General features: G+C 44.3%; 1 protein-coding gene across 2 annotated transcripts in view; it reads left to right on the forward strand.

Annotated features, from left to right (window-relative positions):
- The first annotated feature begins 1403 nt into the window (after positions 1-1403).
- smek1 (SMEK homolog 1, suppressor of mek1 (Dictyostelium)) overlaps positions 1404-18066 on the forward strand; it is a 146667-nt gene continuing 130004 nt past the window's right edge. Inside the window, exon 1 of one of the 2 annotated variants that reach the window (XM_072568053.1) lies at positions 1404-2031. In XM_072568053.1, the coding sequence (XP_072424154.1) occupies positions 1890-2031 (142 nt within the window). In that variant the 5' untranslated portion in view covers positions 1404-1889. The remainder of the gene's footprint in view (positions 2032-18066) is intronic. The other variant, XM_072568052.1, reaches the window with a different exon arrangement.

Genomic DNA, 18066 nt, shown 5'->3' on the forward strand with positions numbered 1-18066 from the left:
CACACAATGGATTACTACCTGACTGACCCATCACATTATGGTGCCTCCAAGTGGTCACTCTGATCCGTCACACAATGGTCCTCCTGGTGATCATTCACTGACTGACACCTCAGAGCGGTCACTTTGACTGACCTGTGGCCATTCACCAACTGACCCCCTCCACATGGTGGTCTCCTGGTGGTCACTCATAGAGTGGTCCCTCTCAACAGTCACTCATTGATTCATGTGGTCCCTGTCGATGGTTACTCATCGATAGATCCTTCACACATTGGAACTCCTGGTGGTTACTCACTATCTTGACCCCTCACACAGTGTTCAGTACCTGACTGACCCCTTACACGGTGGTCTTCCCAGTGGTCACTCACTGACTGACCCCTCACACAGTGGTCCCTCTCAATGGTCACTCATTCATTGACCCCTGACAAGATGGTCCCTGTCTACAGTCACTTATCGACACACTCCTTACATAGTGGTCCCCCGGTGGTCCTCCTGATGGTCACTCACTGACTGCCTCTTCATATGGTGGTCACTACCTGACTGACCCCTCACACGGTAGTCCTCAATGGTCACTCACTGACTGACCCCTCACACGGTAGTCCTTCTCAATGGTCACTCACTGACTGACCCCTCACACAGTGGTCCCTCTCAATGGTCACTGACTGACTGACTCCTCACATAGTCGTCCCTCTCAATGGTCACTGACTGATTGACTCCTCACACTGTGGTCCCTCTCAACGGTCACTCCCTGACTGACCCCTCACACAGTGGTCCCTCTCAATGGTCACTGACTGACTGACTCCTCACACGGTGGTCCCTCTCAACGGTCACTCACTGATTTACTGACCCCTTGCAAGATGATCCCTCTCAATGGTCACTACCTGACTGACCTCTCACATGGTAGTCCCTCTCAATGGTCACTCACTGACTGACCCCTCATACAATGGTACCTCTCAATGGTAATTCACTGACTGACCCTTCACACGATGATCCCTCTCCATGGTCACTCGCTAACTGACCCCTCACACAGTGGTCCCACTCAATGGTGACTGACTGACCCTTCACACGATGATCCCTCTCAATGGTCACTCGCTGACTGACCCCTCACACAGTGGTCCCACTCAATGGTGACTGACTGACCCCTCACACGATGATCCCTCTCAATGGTCACTACCTGACTGACCCCTCAGACGGTAGTTGTCCGGGTGGAGAGCCGCCGCCGATGACAGTTCGGCGGGGAGCGTTTGAACTGGCGGTTTGGGCGGGAAGACGGCCCCTGGCGGGAGAGCCCGTGCCGCCTGTCGTTTGGGGGTTTGGGGTGTGTGTGAGGCTGCAAGATGGCGGCCGCTGGCTGAGGGAGCGGCGGCGGTGGCGGCGGATCCGCCGGGGGGCGGGTGGGGGGGAGGAGGAGAGGAGAGCGGGTGGGCGGCCTCCTGCAGGCCATAGAACTAGCGAGCGGGGGCAAATAAGCCAGCGTCTGCTCTCATTTTGGAACGGTGAAGGACATTCAAAAAAAACAATACCGGAATGAAGATTTAAAATCATCCAGAGTTAGCGGCTAGGTTCTGTTGTGAACCAGTGGGTGTTGGCGGCACGGAGCAGGATATAATTTGTCAGCTGAGGGAGGGAGAGACTTTTCCCGGCTCCTTATCACCGGGGGCCCGAGGCGTCGGCCCCGGGCCTAGGCCTCGGAAAGGATGAGCGCCCTGTGAACTCAGCGAGATTGGTTATTGTTTTTTTTTAATTCTTAGTTTGACTTTTTCTCTTATTATTTTTGTTGATCCTCAAGTGGAGGAGGGTGGGAGTTGAAGTTAGCACTGGTTCCCCCTCCACAACGTTTTGCCCCCCCCCCGGTCCACCGCTCCCCCGCTCCCCGAGCCTGAGCGGCGGCAATGGCGGACACCCGGAGGCGGGTGAAGGTTTACACGCTCAACGAGGACAGGCAGTGGGACGATCGTGGCACCGGACACGTCTCTTCCAGCTATGTGGAGCGCCTGAAGGGAATTTCTCTCCTGGTCCGGGCCGAATCTGACGGTAAGAGATTCCGGGATGAGGTTATGTGCGTTTTGGGAGGAAGCTGGGGAGCGTAGCATCTACCTAACAGCGTGTTATATCGGTGAGAAATTACAGGCCTCACTCCTCGACCCATGAATCTGGAACACTCTCTTGAATTGTTGTGTTTGTAGCTGAGCTTGCAGCCTCGTTACTAGATCAGCGTTTTTTTTTCACATGAAATGACTTCTGCTTTTCTTTTTGGGCACTAAAGAGCTCTCCTTTGCGCGGTACAACTCGAAAGAAGTTTAGTCTTGTTACAAAGAGTTTATACCTCTCCCTCATTAACCCTCGAGGGGGTTGTCCACCTGTTTTGTATTGGCCAGCTGTCCCCTGTAGGCAGTTCCGATTTTTTTTCCCAAAAGGAAAACATTCTGGCTGTACTTGATTGAACAATTTTTAAGTGCTGGAGAGACTTAGCAGGTCTGGCAACATCTGTGGAGAGAATCAGGAGTTAACGTTTCGAGTCAGCGACTCTTCGTAATATTGATTATGTGATTTCTAATGTTGATTTATTATTTGTAGAGAGGCATGATTACTAGTGTTGTGGAAATGAAGAAAAAAAAATTGAAATAAAATTAAGAAAAATAGAGTTTATGCCTATGGAGTAGTAGCTTTCCATCATTGTTGGGGGTTATTATTGACTTGTTTCAAAACACATTGGAAGTTTTCTTCCAGATGCCATCAGTACTGAAAAGAATTGATAACTTAGAATCATAAGATGTTACCACACAACAGTTTTTATCCATTCGTCAAGTGATTTTAAAGAGCTGCAGTTCTATTTCCGGGCTGTTTAAATTTTGCTTCATAAACAAGTTTTGGGGTATATTACAACACTACCTTCTCTTTAAATAATTCTATTCTCCAACTTTTCTCTGTCCTCATTTGTTCTCATTAATTAGTATATTTGGAGATTGGCTGATAACACTATTCTCTCTCACTTAGCTTGGATTCTTTCCGGATCAGGACGTTGCATGCTAGGCCAGTACCTGTTGCCTAGCTGTAATTACTTTTGTGGTAAGCTGCCACCTTGAAACATCAGTATTGTTTGGAAGGGGATTCCAGGATTTTGATCCAGTGACAGTGAAGGCATAGCGGTACAGTTTGTGTATGGTTTAGAGGAATGTGGTCCAGTATATCTACAGAGTTGATATATATATATCTACAGTGTGGTACTCGAAAAAGCACGACAGGTCAGGCTGCATCGAAGGAGGAGAAGAATTGACATTTCAGGCAGGACATTCTTCAGTCGGATATTTAGTCCTTGTCATTATAGGTCATAGAGATTAAGGTTTGGAAAGTATTTTTAAGGGAACCTGGGTGAGATGTCATTGGGGTAAGTGAATGGCTAAGATGGTGAATGCCATGCCAGTCAGTCAGGGCTCTTTGCCCTAGATGGAGTTGGGTTTTTGGGGCTGCCTTTGCCCATGCAGGTGGAGAGTGTTCCAATACACTCCTGATTTGTGTCTTGTGGGTAGTCTTTGGAGAATCAGGAGATGAGTTGCCAAACTCTTGCTTGTTGTTGCAGCCACTATATTTAAATCGGTGGAACAAAGACAGACATTCCTAGAGAAATTCAAGTTTGGCAGCGTTTGTGGAGAGAGAAACGGTGTTGGTGTTTTGAGTCCAGTGACTCTCATCAGAATTTCTAAAAAGCTGGACCAGTTTCTGGTTAATAGGAGATCCTGGAATGTTAGCAAAGCATTCATCAGTGAGACTGCCATTGAATGTCATGGCGAGATGGTTAAATTTTGACTAGTTATATCCTGTTCTTGCTACACAGATAACCAGTTTTTTTTTATAACAACATTTTGAATCTCTCCTCGCGTGTGGCAGTATTGCTAGAAGAAGCTTCCTATCAATCACTTCGAAAGTGACAACAATCAAACTGCCTCTTAAGTAACTCTGAAATAAGAGGTAGTATGATGGCCTTAACGGGAAAAAAAAGGAAAAAAAAATCCAGCATTTCAGATCCCACCACTCTTGGGAAACCATGTCTTATGTGCCCAAAGATCTGAGAATTGAAAATTGGCTTGCTCAAGTCACCAAGGCCCACAGCAAAAATAAGTCAATGGTATCCTCAAATCGAAAGGTAGATAATAATAGTGATTATTTTGCCTGAGTTTTGTGTTTGATGTCATATTCCAAGGTAATCAAATACTGTTTTGGTCCTAAACTTGAGTATTACTGAAAAGCTTTTTGTTATGCACTCATCAGGACAAATACCAGAATAAAGGGAGAAAAGTAAAGAAAAAAATAACATTTATACTGCATGAGAGTAAAATGTTGATTAGTTGGTTGACAAGTGGACTCCAATTGGTAGATCTGTTACCATGGAGAGTACATTGGCTAATGATGTCTAAAGGTTAATTGTTAATTTTTGTGTATGTTTTAAACCAAATAGGTTGACTTTCATTGGTAAAAGCATTGACCTGATGAATAAACTGTAAAATTCTGTTTGTTAATTTGTGGAGTTGAAGAAGGAGCAGTGCAAGCATGTGTCCTTTCTGTCTGCAAAGAATAGGGCCTTAAGTATTCATATATAGCATACAGCTTCTAGTACATTTGAAGTATGCCACAGTAAACCCAAAGGACAATTCTAAATTGTTTGCAGGGTGGGGTGGTGGCAGTGGTATGGAGGATGACAACTAACAATTCTTCGACTCCAATTTCACATCTAGCGTTCATTTTCTAATTGCCAGGTTAGTAAAGTTGGTTCATATGGTACTATTCATAAAATCTAATAAATACCATATTATCTTGTTAACAAAATATTTATTTGATGATGGTTTTAAAGGTAGCAGCTTTCATTGTCCACTTTTTAAAGTTGGTTGCATCACCTTCACTTCAGCATCTTTGGGCAATGGTACTCCGTTTAGCAAACAAAAGTATAGCGTAATAGGCCTCCTCATTTCACTGTCCACATTTGGTCAATGTTTAGAAAGATTCATACAGCATAGAAACAGTCTTTTCAGCCCACAATGTTTCTGCCAATGAACAAAGACATAACTATAGTAATCCCATTTACCTGTACTTGGTCCACAGCTCACTATGTCCTGACATTTTAAGAACTCATCCAGCTGCTTAAATGTTGCAAGAATACTTATCTCCACCACCCTCTCAGGTAGCATATTCCAAATACGCATACACACCTTCTGGGTGTAAAATATTTACTCAGATCTTCTCTAAAGCACTTGGTCCTCACCTTAACCTTGTATCTTAGACATGTCAGCCAAGGGGAAGAGATTCTTGCTCTTGATTATGTCTGTGTCTTTGTATACCTCAATAAAACCCACAGCTTTCTCTACTACAAGAAAAACAGCCCAGCCCTAACCAGTCTCTTTCCTCATAACTGAGACTTTGATCCTGGTGACTCTTCTTTGCGCCATCTCCAGTGCAATCACGTCCTTCTGCTAGTGTGGCAACCAAACTGCACACAGCCCAACTTCTTCAAATCATCCCGCTTCCTTCAGACCAAAGGGGTAGCCATGGGCACCTGCATGGGCCCAAGCTATATTTGCCTTTTCATAGGATACGTGGAACGGACTATCTTCTGTAGTTAGACCACTACCATGCCCCACCTTTTCCTTTGTTACATTGATGACTGAGTCGGTGTCACCTCGTACTCCCATGAGGAGGTTGAACGATTCATCAATTTCACTGACACCTTCCAACCTGACCTTAAATTGACCTGGACCATCACGGACATCTCCGTCCCTTTCCGTCTCCATCTCTGGTGACAGACTCAACACAGACATCTATTTCAAACGCCCCAACTCCCACAGAAACCTAGACTACACCTCCTTCCACAGCCCCCCACAGCAGAATGAGTTCACTTTACTATGCCCCCACAGTAAAAATGTGATTTCTTACTCCCAATTCCTTCACCTATGCCATGTCTGCTCTCAGAAGAAGCAATTCCACTCCGAAACATCCCAGGTGGCCTCATAATTCAACGACTTTGGAAAAAAAAAGCCAAAATAACAGTTTAAAAGGGAGAAGAGCAGACAAAGGAAGCACATGGTGAGGACAGTGCAGGAGAGAGCGAGAACCTGCAGTTACCGCCTTTGCTGTTTGAATTCGTGGATCGCTGGACATCGGAGTGCAATTGGGAAAATTAACAAACAGTGAAATTCACAACTAATCTTGGAGGAACTGTTGGGCAAAGTTCATAGCACAGAATCAGATAAATTAATTGTTGTTTTAAGTCTGTCCAAGAGAGAGGCTGCAGTAGTGAGTATAGTGGATTCTTTCTTGATTATATATTTTTGGAGATAAGTCTCTTGATTAAACTTAAAAAATAACCCATAGCTATTAATTTAATCTGTGGCAGTGTTTGTAGAGGAATAAGACGGTGTTATTTTTTGGGTCTGTAGATTGTGAAGGAGCAAAAATGGCCTTTGCAGTGATATGTACTTCTTATCAGATGTGGGAGTTTAAAGAGAGTTTAAGGGTTACTGCAGATTATATCTGTCATGAATGCTGTTGGATGCGAATCTTATCAGATCGAGTGGATTGGTTGGAAAGACAGAAGCGATGAGGAATTTGCAACAGCAACAGTGTGTGATGGATGGCAGCTATAGGAAAGGGGGAAGTCTCAGATACAGTCACATAGATGGGTTAACTCCAGGAAGGGTAAGAGAGGTAGGCAGCTAGTGCAGGAGTCTTTTATGGATATACCCATTTCAAACAGGTATGCTGTTTTGGAAAATATAGGGGGTGATGGATTCTCAGGGGAATGTAGCACGAACAGCCAAGTGTCTGGTTTTGAGACTGGCTCTAATGCAACGAGGGGTACATCGGCTTTCAAGAGATCAATTGTGTTAGGGGATTCTTTAGTCAGAGGTACAGACAGGCGTTTCTGTGGCCAGCACAGCAAAAGCAGAATGGTGTGTTGTTCCCCTGGTGCCAGGATCAAGGATGTCTCAGAGAGGGTGCAGAATGTTCTCATGAGGGAGAGGGACCAGCAGGAGGTCATTGGGAGATTACAGGGAGTTAGGCAGAAAATTAAAAAGGAGGAGTAATATCTGGATTACTCCCAGTGCTACGAGCTAGTGAGGGCAGGAATAGGAGGATAGAGCAGATGAGCACATGGCTAAGGAGCTGGTGTATGGGAGAAGGATTCACATTTTCGGATAATTGGAATCTCTTTTGGGGTAGAAGTGACCTGTACAAGAAGGACGGATTGCACCTAAATTGGAAGGGGACTAAATACTGGCAGGGAAATTTGCTAGAACTGCTTGGGAGGATTTAAACTAGTAAGGTGGGGGGTGGGACCCAGTGAGGTAGTGAGGAAAGAGATCGATCTGAGACTGGTACAGCTGAGAACAGACATGAATCAAACAGTCAGGGCAGTCAGGGACAAGGTAGGACGAAAAAATTAAATTGCATTTATTTCAATGCAAGGGGCCTAACAGGGAAGGTATATGAACTCAGGCATGGTTAGGAACATGGGACTGGGATATCATAGCAATTACAGAAACATGGCTCAGGGATGGACATGACTGGCAGCTTAATGTTCCAGGATACAAATGCTACAGGAAGGATAGAAAGGGAGGCAAGAGAGGAGGGGGAGTGGTATTTTTGATAAGGGATAGCATTACATTTGTGCTGAGGGAGGATATTCCCGGAAATACATTCAGGGAAGTTATTTGGGTGGAACTGAGAAATAAGAAAGGGATGATCACCAATAGTCAGAGGGAAATTGAGAAACAAATTTGTCAGGAGATCTCAGCTATCTGTAAGAATAATAGGGTGGTTATGGTAGGGGATTTTACCTTTCCAAACATGGACTGGGACTGCCATAGTGTTCAAGGTTTAGATGGAAAGGAATTTAAGTGTGTACAAGACAATTTTCTGATTCAGTATGTGGATAGAGAAGGTGCAAAACGTGACCTGCCCTTGGAAAATAAGGCAGGACAGGTGACTGAGATATCAGTGGGAGAGTACTTTTGGGGCCAGTGACCATAATTCTATTCAGTTTAAAACAGTGATGGAAAAGGATAGACCAAATCTAAAAGTTGAAGTTCTAAATTGGAGAAAGGCCAATTTTGACGGTATTAGGCAAGAACTTTTGAAAGCTGATTGGAGGCAGATGTTCGCAGGTACAGGACGGTTAGAAAATGGGAAGCCTTCAGAAATGAGACAACCAGAATCCAGAGAAAGTATATTCCTGTCAGGGTGAAAGGGAAGGCTGGTAGGTATAGGGAATGCTGTATGACTAAAGAAATTGAAGGTTTGGTTAAGAAAAAGAAGGAAGCATATGTTAGGTATAGACAGGATAGATCGGGTGAATCCTTAGAAGAGGTATAAAGGAAGTAGGAGTATACTTAATAGGGATATTGGGAGGGCAAAACAGGGACATGAGATAGCTTTGGCGCATAGAATTAAGGAGAATCCAAAGGGTTTTTACAAATATATTAAGGACAAAAGGGTAACTAGGGAGAGAACAGGGCCCCTCAAAGGTCAGCAAGGTGGCCTTTGTGTGGGGGAGATACTAAATTAATATTTTGCATCAGTATTTACTGTGGAAAAGAATATGGAAGATATAGACTGTAGGGAAATAGATGGTGACGTCTTGCAAAATGTCCAGATTATAGAGGAGGAAGTGCTGGATGTCTTGAAATGGTTAAATGTGGATAAATCCTCAGGACCTGATTAGGTGTACCCAAGAATTCTGTGGGAGTGATTGCTCCCACAGCTAGAGAAGTGATTGCTGGGCCTCTTGCTGAGATATTTGTATCATCGATAGTCACAAGTGAGGTGCGGGAAGACTGGAGGTTGGCAAACGTGGTGCCACTGTTTAAGCAGGGCAGTAAAGGCAAGCCAGGGAACTATAGAGCGTTGAGCCTGACCTCGGTGGTCGGCAAGTTGTTGGAGGGAATTCTGAAGGACAGGATGTACATGTATTTGGAAAGGCAAGGACTGATTCGGGATAGTCAATGTGGCTTTGTGTGTGGGAAATCATGTCTCACAAACTTGATTGAGGTTTTTGAAGAAGTAACAAAGAAGATTGATGAGGGCAGAACAGTAGATGTGATCTATATGGACTTCAGTAAGGTGTTCGACAAGGTTCCCCATTGGAGACTGATTAGCAAGGTTCGATCTCATGGAATACAGGGAGAACTAGCCATTTGGATACAGAATTGGCTCAAAGGTAGAAGACAGAGGGTGGTGGAAGGTTGTTTTTCAGACTGGAGGCCTGTGACCAGTGGAGTGCCAAAAGGATTGGTGCTGGGCCCTCTACTTTTTGTCATTTACATAAATGATTTGGATACGAGCATAAGAGGTTCAGTTAGTAAGTTTGCAGATGACGCCAAATTGGAGGTGTAGTGGACAGCAAAGAGGATTACCTCAGATTACAACAGGATCCAGACCAGATGGGCCAATGGGCTGAGAAGTGGCAGATGGAGTTTAATTCAGATAAATGCGCGGTGCTGCATTTTGGGAAAGCAAATCTTAGCAGGACTTATCCACTTAATGGTAAGGTCCGAGGGAGTGTTGCTAAACAAAGAGATCTTGGGGTGCAGGTTCAGAGCTTCTTGAAAGTGGAGTCGCAGGTAGATAGGATAGTGAAGAAGGCACTTGGTATGCTTTCTTTTATTGGTCAGAGTATTGAGTACAGGAGTTGGGAGGTCATGTTGCAGCTATACAGGAAATTGGTTTGGCCAGTGTTGGAATGTTGCATGCAATTCTTGTCTTCTTCCTATTGGAAAGACGTTGTGAAACTTGAACGGGTTCAGAAAAGATTTCCAAGGATGTTGCCAGGGTTGGAGGATCTGAGCTACAGGGAGAGGCTGAACAGGCTGGGGCTGTTTCCCCTGGAGCGTCTGAGGCTGAGGGGTGACCTTGTAGAGGTTTATAAAATTATGAGGGGCATGGATAGGGTAAATAGACAAAGTCTTTTCCCTGGGGTCGTGGAGTCCAGAAGTAGAGGGCATAGGTTTAGGGTGAGAGGGAAAAGATATAAAAGAGACCTAAGGGGCAACGTTTTCATGCAGAGGGCTGCCAGAGGATGTGATGGAGTCTGGTACAATTGCAACATTTAAGAGGCATTTGGAGGGTATATGAATAGGAAGGGTTTGGAGGGATATGGGCCAGTTGCTGGCAGGTGGGACTAGATTGGGTTGAGATATTTGGTCAGCATGGACAGGTTGGACCGAAGGGTCTGTTTCCATGCTGTACATCTCTCTGACTCTATGACTGCAACTTCTCCTCCCAAATGATCAACAATGCCCTCCATTTTATCTCCTCCACTTCCTGTAGCTCTGCCCTGGAACCCCACCCCTCCAACCACAACAAGAATTGAACTCCACACCCCGGTCCTCACCTTCCACCCCACTAAGCTCTGGATACAGTGCATTATCCTCTGTCATTTCTGCCACCTATATTCACCCCATCACGAGAGATTTAGAGTAGATTCCATACAGTGTGGAAACAGGCCCTTCGGCCCAAAAAGTCCACACTGACCCTCTGAAGAGTAACCTACCCAGACCCATTTCCCTCTTGACTAATGCACCTAACACTATGGGCAATTTAGCATGGCCAATTCACCTGACCTGCGCATCTTTGGACTATTTCCCTCCTCACACCTATCTGCGTTCCTCAGAAACTATTCCCGCCATGACTCCTTCGTTAGGTCCACACACCCCAGCACCTTCCCCTGCTGCAGCAAGAGATGTAAAACCTGCATCCGCACCCGTCGTCCTCACCTCTGTCCGAGGCTCCAAGAGATCTGGCAGAAATTTTCCTGCACATCCAAACACCTCATTTTCTGTGTCTGTTGCTCTCAATGTGGTCTCCTCTAAATTGGGGAGACCGGACGCCAACTTGCGGAATTTTGCAGGGAACATCCCTGGGGCACATACGCCAACCAACCCCATTGCCCTGTGGCCGAACACTTCAGTTCGCCCTCCCACTTCACCAAGGACATGGAAGTCCTGGGCCGCCTCCACTGCCAAATCCAATCCACCTAATGACTGGAGGAAGAACGCCTCATCTTCCACCTTGGAACCCTCTAACCACACAGTGGCAACATCAACTTTACTAGTTTTCAAATCTCCACACCCCCACCTCCATCCCAGATCCACATCGGCACCACCCTCTTAACATGTTGCATCTATCCATCTTCCTTCCCACCTATCCACTCCACCCTACCTACCGAACTCTCGCAATCAACCCCCACCTGCACCTACCTAATGCCTTCCCAGCTACCTTCTGCACACCCCACTCCCACCCTCCTATTTATCTCTCAGCCCACCCCTCGCATTTGCTCATGAAAGGTTTATGCACGAATCGTCAATTCTCCTGCTGCTTGGATGCTGGCTGACATTCTGTGCTCTTCCAGCACCACACCTTTCAACTCTGATCTCTAGAACCTACAATCCTCACTTTCTTCTCACGGCCTAACTGATGTTTTATAAAGTTGTAACAAGACTTCCTTGCTCTTAAAGTCTATGCCCCAATTTCTGAAGGCAAGCATCCCTTGTGCCTTCTTCACTACCTTATTCATCTATAATGATATCTTTAGAGGTCAATGGACTTGTACACCAAGGTTTTTTCCCCAGAACCCCTAAGAACCTCCCATATATTATGTGTATCCATATTAGACATCCCAAAATGCATTACCTTTCACTTATTGGGATTAAATTCCACCTGCCATTGCTCTGCCTCATTTGCCAGTTGATCAATATCAGACTGTACCCTGAGACCAACCATCCTTGCTAACAATAACACCACCACTTTTTCTGTAAAACTGCAAATTTACTAATTATACGGTTTACATCCAATTCATTAATGTACATACCAAACAGCAAGTGTCCCAGCACTGATTTCTGTGGGTATGCTGCTGGGCACAGGCTTCCAATCATAAAAAACAGCCCTCAGCCATTATCCTTTGCTTCCTATTTGTAAGTCAGTTCTCAATCCAAGTTTGCCAACTTGTCTTGGATCTCGTGGCTTTTATCTTTGAACAATTCGTCTATGTGGAACTTAGTCTGTGTCAAAGTACATGTAAACCACATCAACTGCACTGTCCTCCTTAATATATTTAGTCACCCTTTTTTAAAAAAAAACTAAAGTTAAATTAGTCAGACAGGATTTTCTAATAAATCCGTGCTGACTATCCCCAATCAATTCCTGTCTTTCCAAATATTAATTAATCCTGTTCTTCAGAATTATTTCCAATAATTCCCTCCCATTGATGTTAGACTAGCTAGTCTGTAATTACCTGGCTTATCCCTGCTACCCTTCTCAAATAAAGAAACCCCATTTGCTATCCTTCAGCCATCCGGCATTTCTCCTTCTGGCATGCAAAGTATTAAATATCACTGCTAGAGCCCCAGTAATCTCTTCCTTTGTATGCCAGGCTGCTATGGGAGGCATCTCATCAGGTCTTGGGGATTTATGCACCTGGGGTATGCCAACTAAAACATCTAATATTATCTTATTCATCTTAATGTGTTCTAGGACCTCACTATTCCAACTGAAATCTCTGCCTACAATAACTTTCTCAACTTTAAATGTACGGGTGAGAAGTATTCATTTAAAATGTCACGCTCTTGCACAGGTTGCCCCTTTGGTCTTTTTTGTCCCCCTAGTAATTCTCTTACTCCTAATATACTTAGAAAAAATTTTGAGATTTTCTTTGATCCCATCTGCCAAAGCACCACCGGAGATTGGTAAGATATTAAACAAGTATTTTAGATCAGCATTTACTGTGCAGAAGGATATGGAAACTAGAGAACCCTGAGAAATAGTGATATCTTGAAAAATGTCCATATTACAGAAGAGGACATGCTGGACGTCTTAAGATGCATAAAGGTGGATAAATAGTTCTAAACTTCCAGCTCAGTAACTGTCCCCATGACTTGTCCGGACTTGTCCTACCTGCTGATCTCCTTTTCCACCTATCCACTCCACCCTCTCCTCCTTGACCTATCACCTTCATCCCCTCCCCCACTCACCCATTGTACTCGATGCTACTTTCTCCCCACCCCCACCCTCCTCTAGCTTATCTCTCCAAGCTTCAGGCTCACTGCCTTTATTCCTGATGAAGGGCTTTTGCCCGAAACGTCGATTTCGAAGCTACTTGGATGCTGCCTGAACTGCTGTGCTCTTCCAGCACCACAAATCCAGAAAGTGGATAAATCCTTGTCACCTGATCAAGTGTACTTCAGAATATTATGGGAAGCTAGGGAAGTGATTGCTGGGCCCCTTCATGAGATATTTGTATGACAAAGGAGAGTGGTGGACGTTGTCTGTATGGACTTGATAAGCCCTTCGATAAGGTTCCACATGGTAGCGAAGTTAGAATCCAGGGAGAGCTAGCCATTTGGATACAAAATTAGTTCGAAGCTGGGAGAGCAGGTGGTAGTGGAGTGTTGCTTTTTGGACTGGAGGCCTGTGATCAGTCGAGTGCCACAAAGATCGGTGCTGGGTCAACTGCTTTTTGTCATTTGTATAAATGATTTTTACGCATAGAATGGCAGGAGTCTGGAACAAGCTGCCAGAGGTTGTGGTGGAGGCAGATACAATAGGGGCCTTTAAGACACTTTTAGATAAACACATGAATATGCAACAAATTTATATACTGGATTAGTGGAGCTGGAAGAGCACAGCAGTTCAGGCAGCATCCAACGAGTAGCGAAATCGACGTTTCGGGCAAAAGCCCTTCAGGAATAAAGGCAGTGAGCCTGAAGCTTCCTGATGAAGGGCTTTTGCCCAAAACGTCGATTTCGCTGCTCGTTGGATGCTGCCTGAACTGCTGTGCTCTCCCAGCACCACTAATCCAGTATTTGGTTTTCAGCATCTGCAGTCATTGTTTTTACCTAACAAATTTATATAGTCTAACAGTAGGCAGAAGGGGTTAGTTTTAATTTGGTGTCACATTTGGCACAGCATCCTGGGCTGAAGGGCCCATTCCTGTGTTGTATTGTTATATGTTCTATGTTCTTTTTACATGTGACTGTAAGAGGTATAGTTAGTTTGCAGATGACACTAAAATTGTAGTGGACAGCGAAGAAGGTTCAGAGTACAACAGAATCTTGATCAGATGGAGTTTAATTTGGATAAATGTGAGGTGTTGCATTTTGGAAAAGTAAGTCAGAGCAGGACTGATAAACCTAATGGTAAGCTCCTAGGAGGTATTGGTGAACAAAGAAGCTTTGGGGTGCAGGTTCATGGTTCCTTGCAAGTGGAGTTGCAGGTAGACACAGTAATGAAGAAGGCATTTGGTGCGATTGCCTTTATTGATTATTGCATTGAGTTTAGGAGTTGGGAGGTCATGTTGCGACTGTACAGGGCATTGGTTAGGCCACTTCTGGAATACTGCATTCACTTCTAGTCTCCCTGCTATAGGAAGGATGTTGTGAAACTTGAAAGAGTTTAGAAAAGATTTACAAAGATGTCGCCAGGATTAGAGATTTTGAGCTCTAGAGAGACACCAAATGGGGTGGGACTATTTTCCCCTGGAGTGTTGGTGGCTGAGGAGTGACCTTATAGAAGTTTACAAAATCATGAGGGATCATGGACAGGGTGAATGCCAAGTTTCTTTTTCCTTGAGTGGAGCAGTTCAACACAATAAGTTTAAGGTGAGAGAAGAAAGATTTAAAAGGTGCCTAAGGGGCAACTTTTCACACAGAGGGTGGTGCATGTGTGGAATGGGCTGCTTGAGGTGGTAGTGGAGGCTGGTACAATTACAACATTTTAAAAGGCATCTGGATGGCTACATAAATATGAGGGTTTGGAGGGATATAGATCAAATGCTGGCAATTGGGACTAGATTAATTTAGGATATCTGGTCTTCATGGGCGAGTTGGACCGAGGGGGTCTATTTCGTGTTGTACATTTCTTTCACTGTGTGACACAATATTTTGTGCCTTTTGTTTGCCCTCCTAATTTCCTCTTTACACAACTTCCTGTACTCTTTACTTCTGAAGGGCCTCCCCTATTCTTAATGTGCTGTAACTGACATATGCTTCCTCCTTTTTCTTTATATCTCTATCCTCTGACTTCCTTGGACTTAATTGACCTTGCCCTTAAAAGAAGCATGCTTTTAACATACTACTGTTAAAAGACTCCCACTTTCCAAATTTAGACTTGCCTGCAAATAACTTCCAGACTGTTTGCCAGATACTGTCCAATGAAATTAAAATCAGCCTTATCCCATTTTAGACCCTTCTGCACTATCTTTATCCCTTTCCATAATGACTTGAAACTTGGAGTTATGGTCACTATTCCCAAAATGTTCATTCATTGAAACATTAACCACTTGACCAGCTTAATTCCCTAGGATTAGTCTAGCACTGTCCGATCTCGAGTAGGGCTATTTGTCTACTGGCACAAAAAGCTCTCTTGGACTCGCTTCAAAAATTCCACCCATTTAATCCTTTCACACTAAAGTGATTCCAATTAATGTTAACAAAGTTGAAATCCCTTACAATTGTAACCCTAACGCCTTTCTGAGATTTCCGTACATCTCTAAATCCCTCTTGACTATTGTAAGACCAGTAGTATGATGCTGTCAGCTTATGAAAACTTTTCATGGAAATTAGGCTTTAAATACCATGGATCGTAATTTCCTTTAACATTGAGCTAATAACTGCTGCAGTGATGCATATGTGGTTTTAGATGTGCATTAATGTGAAAGTGTTAGTGTAGCTTTGAAGTCAAAATAATTCACTCATAGCAAGTTGATATTATACATCTTGAATTCACTTCAGTGGCAAGGTACCTTGAGGCAGGTGGTGCAAACTTGTATTTTAAAAGTGCAGATTCATGGTCCATAGACCACTTGAGTACATTCTAATCTCCACTGGTAAATAACACTACCAGTTTATTGTGTTGACATTTTTCTGTGTACTTTGGCTGTTCTGATTTTGCTTCCGTAACACTGGCTACATTTGATTAATTGGTTTTGAGATATTTTGAAATTTCTTGTGACTGCAAAGGGCAGTAAATCTCAAGCTCTTTCAGTCAGAGTTTTGACTCTTTAAGAAACAGGTACTTAGAACATAGCACAGTGCAGTCCCTTCGGCCCTCGATGTTGTGCCAACATTTTATCCTTCTCTAAGATCAAATTAACCTATATACCCTTCATTGTACTATCTTCTATGTGCCTATTCAAGAGTCGTTTAAATGTCCCTGATGTATCTGACTCTACTTCCAGTGGTGGCACTGCATACCACACACCCACCAATCTGTATAAAGAACCTACCTCTGACATCTAAACATTCCACTGAATACCTTAAAATTATGCCCTCTTGTGATAGCCATTTCCGTCCTGGGGAAAAGTTTCTGTCCACTCTATTGATGCCCCTCATCTTGGAGACCTCTATCAAGTTACCTCTCGCCCTTCTTCGCTCCAGTGACGAAAGCCCTTGTTCCCTCAACCTTTCTTCATAAGACATGCCCCCCCTCCCCAGTTTAGGCAGCATCCTGATAATCTCCTCTGCACCCTTTCTAAAGCCTCCACATCCTTCCTCGTAATGAGGAGACCAGAGCTGAATACAATATTCCAAGTGTGGTCTAACCAGTGCTCTGTAGAGCTGCAGTGTAACCTCACTGCTCAAGCTCAATCCCCCTGCTAGTGAAAGCCAACACACCATATGCCGCCTTCACAACCCTATCAATTTGGGTAGCCACTTTGAGGGATCTATGAACGTGGGCTCCAAGATTCCTCTGTTCCTTCATACTGCCAAGAATCCTGCCTTTAATCCTGTATTCTGCATTCTAATTTGACCTTCCAAAGTGAATGACTTCACACGTTTCCAGGTTGAACTCCATCTACCAGTTATCAGCCCAGTTCTGCAATCTGTCAATGTCCTGTTGCAACCTACTACAACCCTCCACAATATCTACCACTCCACCAACCTTTGTGTTATCGTCAAACTTACTAAAGCACTCTTCCATTTCCTCATCCAAGTCATTTATAAAGATCACAAAGAGCAGAGGTCAAAGAACCAATTGCTGCAGAACACCACTAGTTACCAAGCTCCATCTACCCCCACCCTCTGACACATGGGCCAGTCAATTCTGTATCCAGACAGCTTTTTTCCCCTGTTTTGTGGGGAAAATCACCAGCTTCGGAAACAGAGTTGGGGTTCAATGACAGAGTTTATTGTACATGGAAACGCCAGAGCTCCGGGGAGAGAAAGACACCAACAGCACAGTGGCCAGCTGTGAGTTCTCACTCCATCCGGAGCACATCTCAAGACACTTTTGTACATTTTGTGATATAATAGGTCAGTGATGAGGTTACTGTCTTTGTAACATATTGTTTATTGTAAACATTGCAGAATTGTTGATAGTTTTGGCACAGCCTTTGTTAATTTCAGTGTGATCGTTGTCAGTTTCAGTGCAGACATTGTCAATTTCAGCGTCTGTGCCGAAGCCCATTACTGTAGTAATGGATGCTAATCGCTCTTCCTGAGAAGGATGATTGCTGTAGCCCTAGCTTTTAGCACTTTGTATTGAGTCCATATCAAACAGTTAGCATTCCTATCAAAGGTGTTGGCTGGGCCCATACACTTTGGCAGGCAGTATATGCTATTCATATGTATTCTCTTCCCCCACACGCCATAAACTAATCAATTAGGTTGTGAGCACGTTGTGCTGGCATTCTGGTGACCCCAGATAGTATCTGTGTTTGCTCTGCTATCTCCCTCTATCTTGTGTGTCCATGTGCCTAGTGTCACCCTGCCCTGTGCCATCTCCCACTTCACTCTCTCCTTTGTGGTCAAGGAGGCAACTTCGGAGATTGCCCACAGACCACCCAATTTACACTAGAGGTAGGTCATTTCAAGGAGCTCCTCTTCCCAAGGGGTATCATGAGTGCCAATTTCGTTGGGGGTTCTTCTGTGGTGACACTTGCTGCTGGCACAGTTCTCATCAACGCCTTACAGCAGAGCTTTAAACACCCAAGGCCACACAGAATGCCAACATGAGTGCAATGAGGAGAACTATCCCAAGGGTCAAATAGAGTCCCCAAGATTTATCAAACAATTTAGCCAACTGTCT

This window comes from Chiloscyllium punctatum, chromosome 4 (assembly GCF_047496795.1).
Source record: "Chiloscyllium punctatum isolate Juve2018m chromosome 4, sChiPun1.3, whole genome shotgun sequence".
Taxonomy (NCBI): Eukaryota; Metazoa; Chordata; class Chondrichthyes; order Orectolobiformes; family Hemiscylliidae; genus Chiloscyllium; species Chiloscyllium punctatum.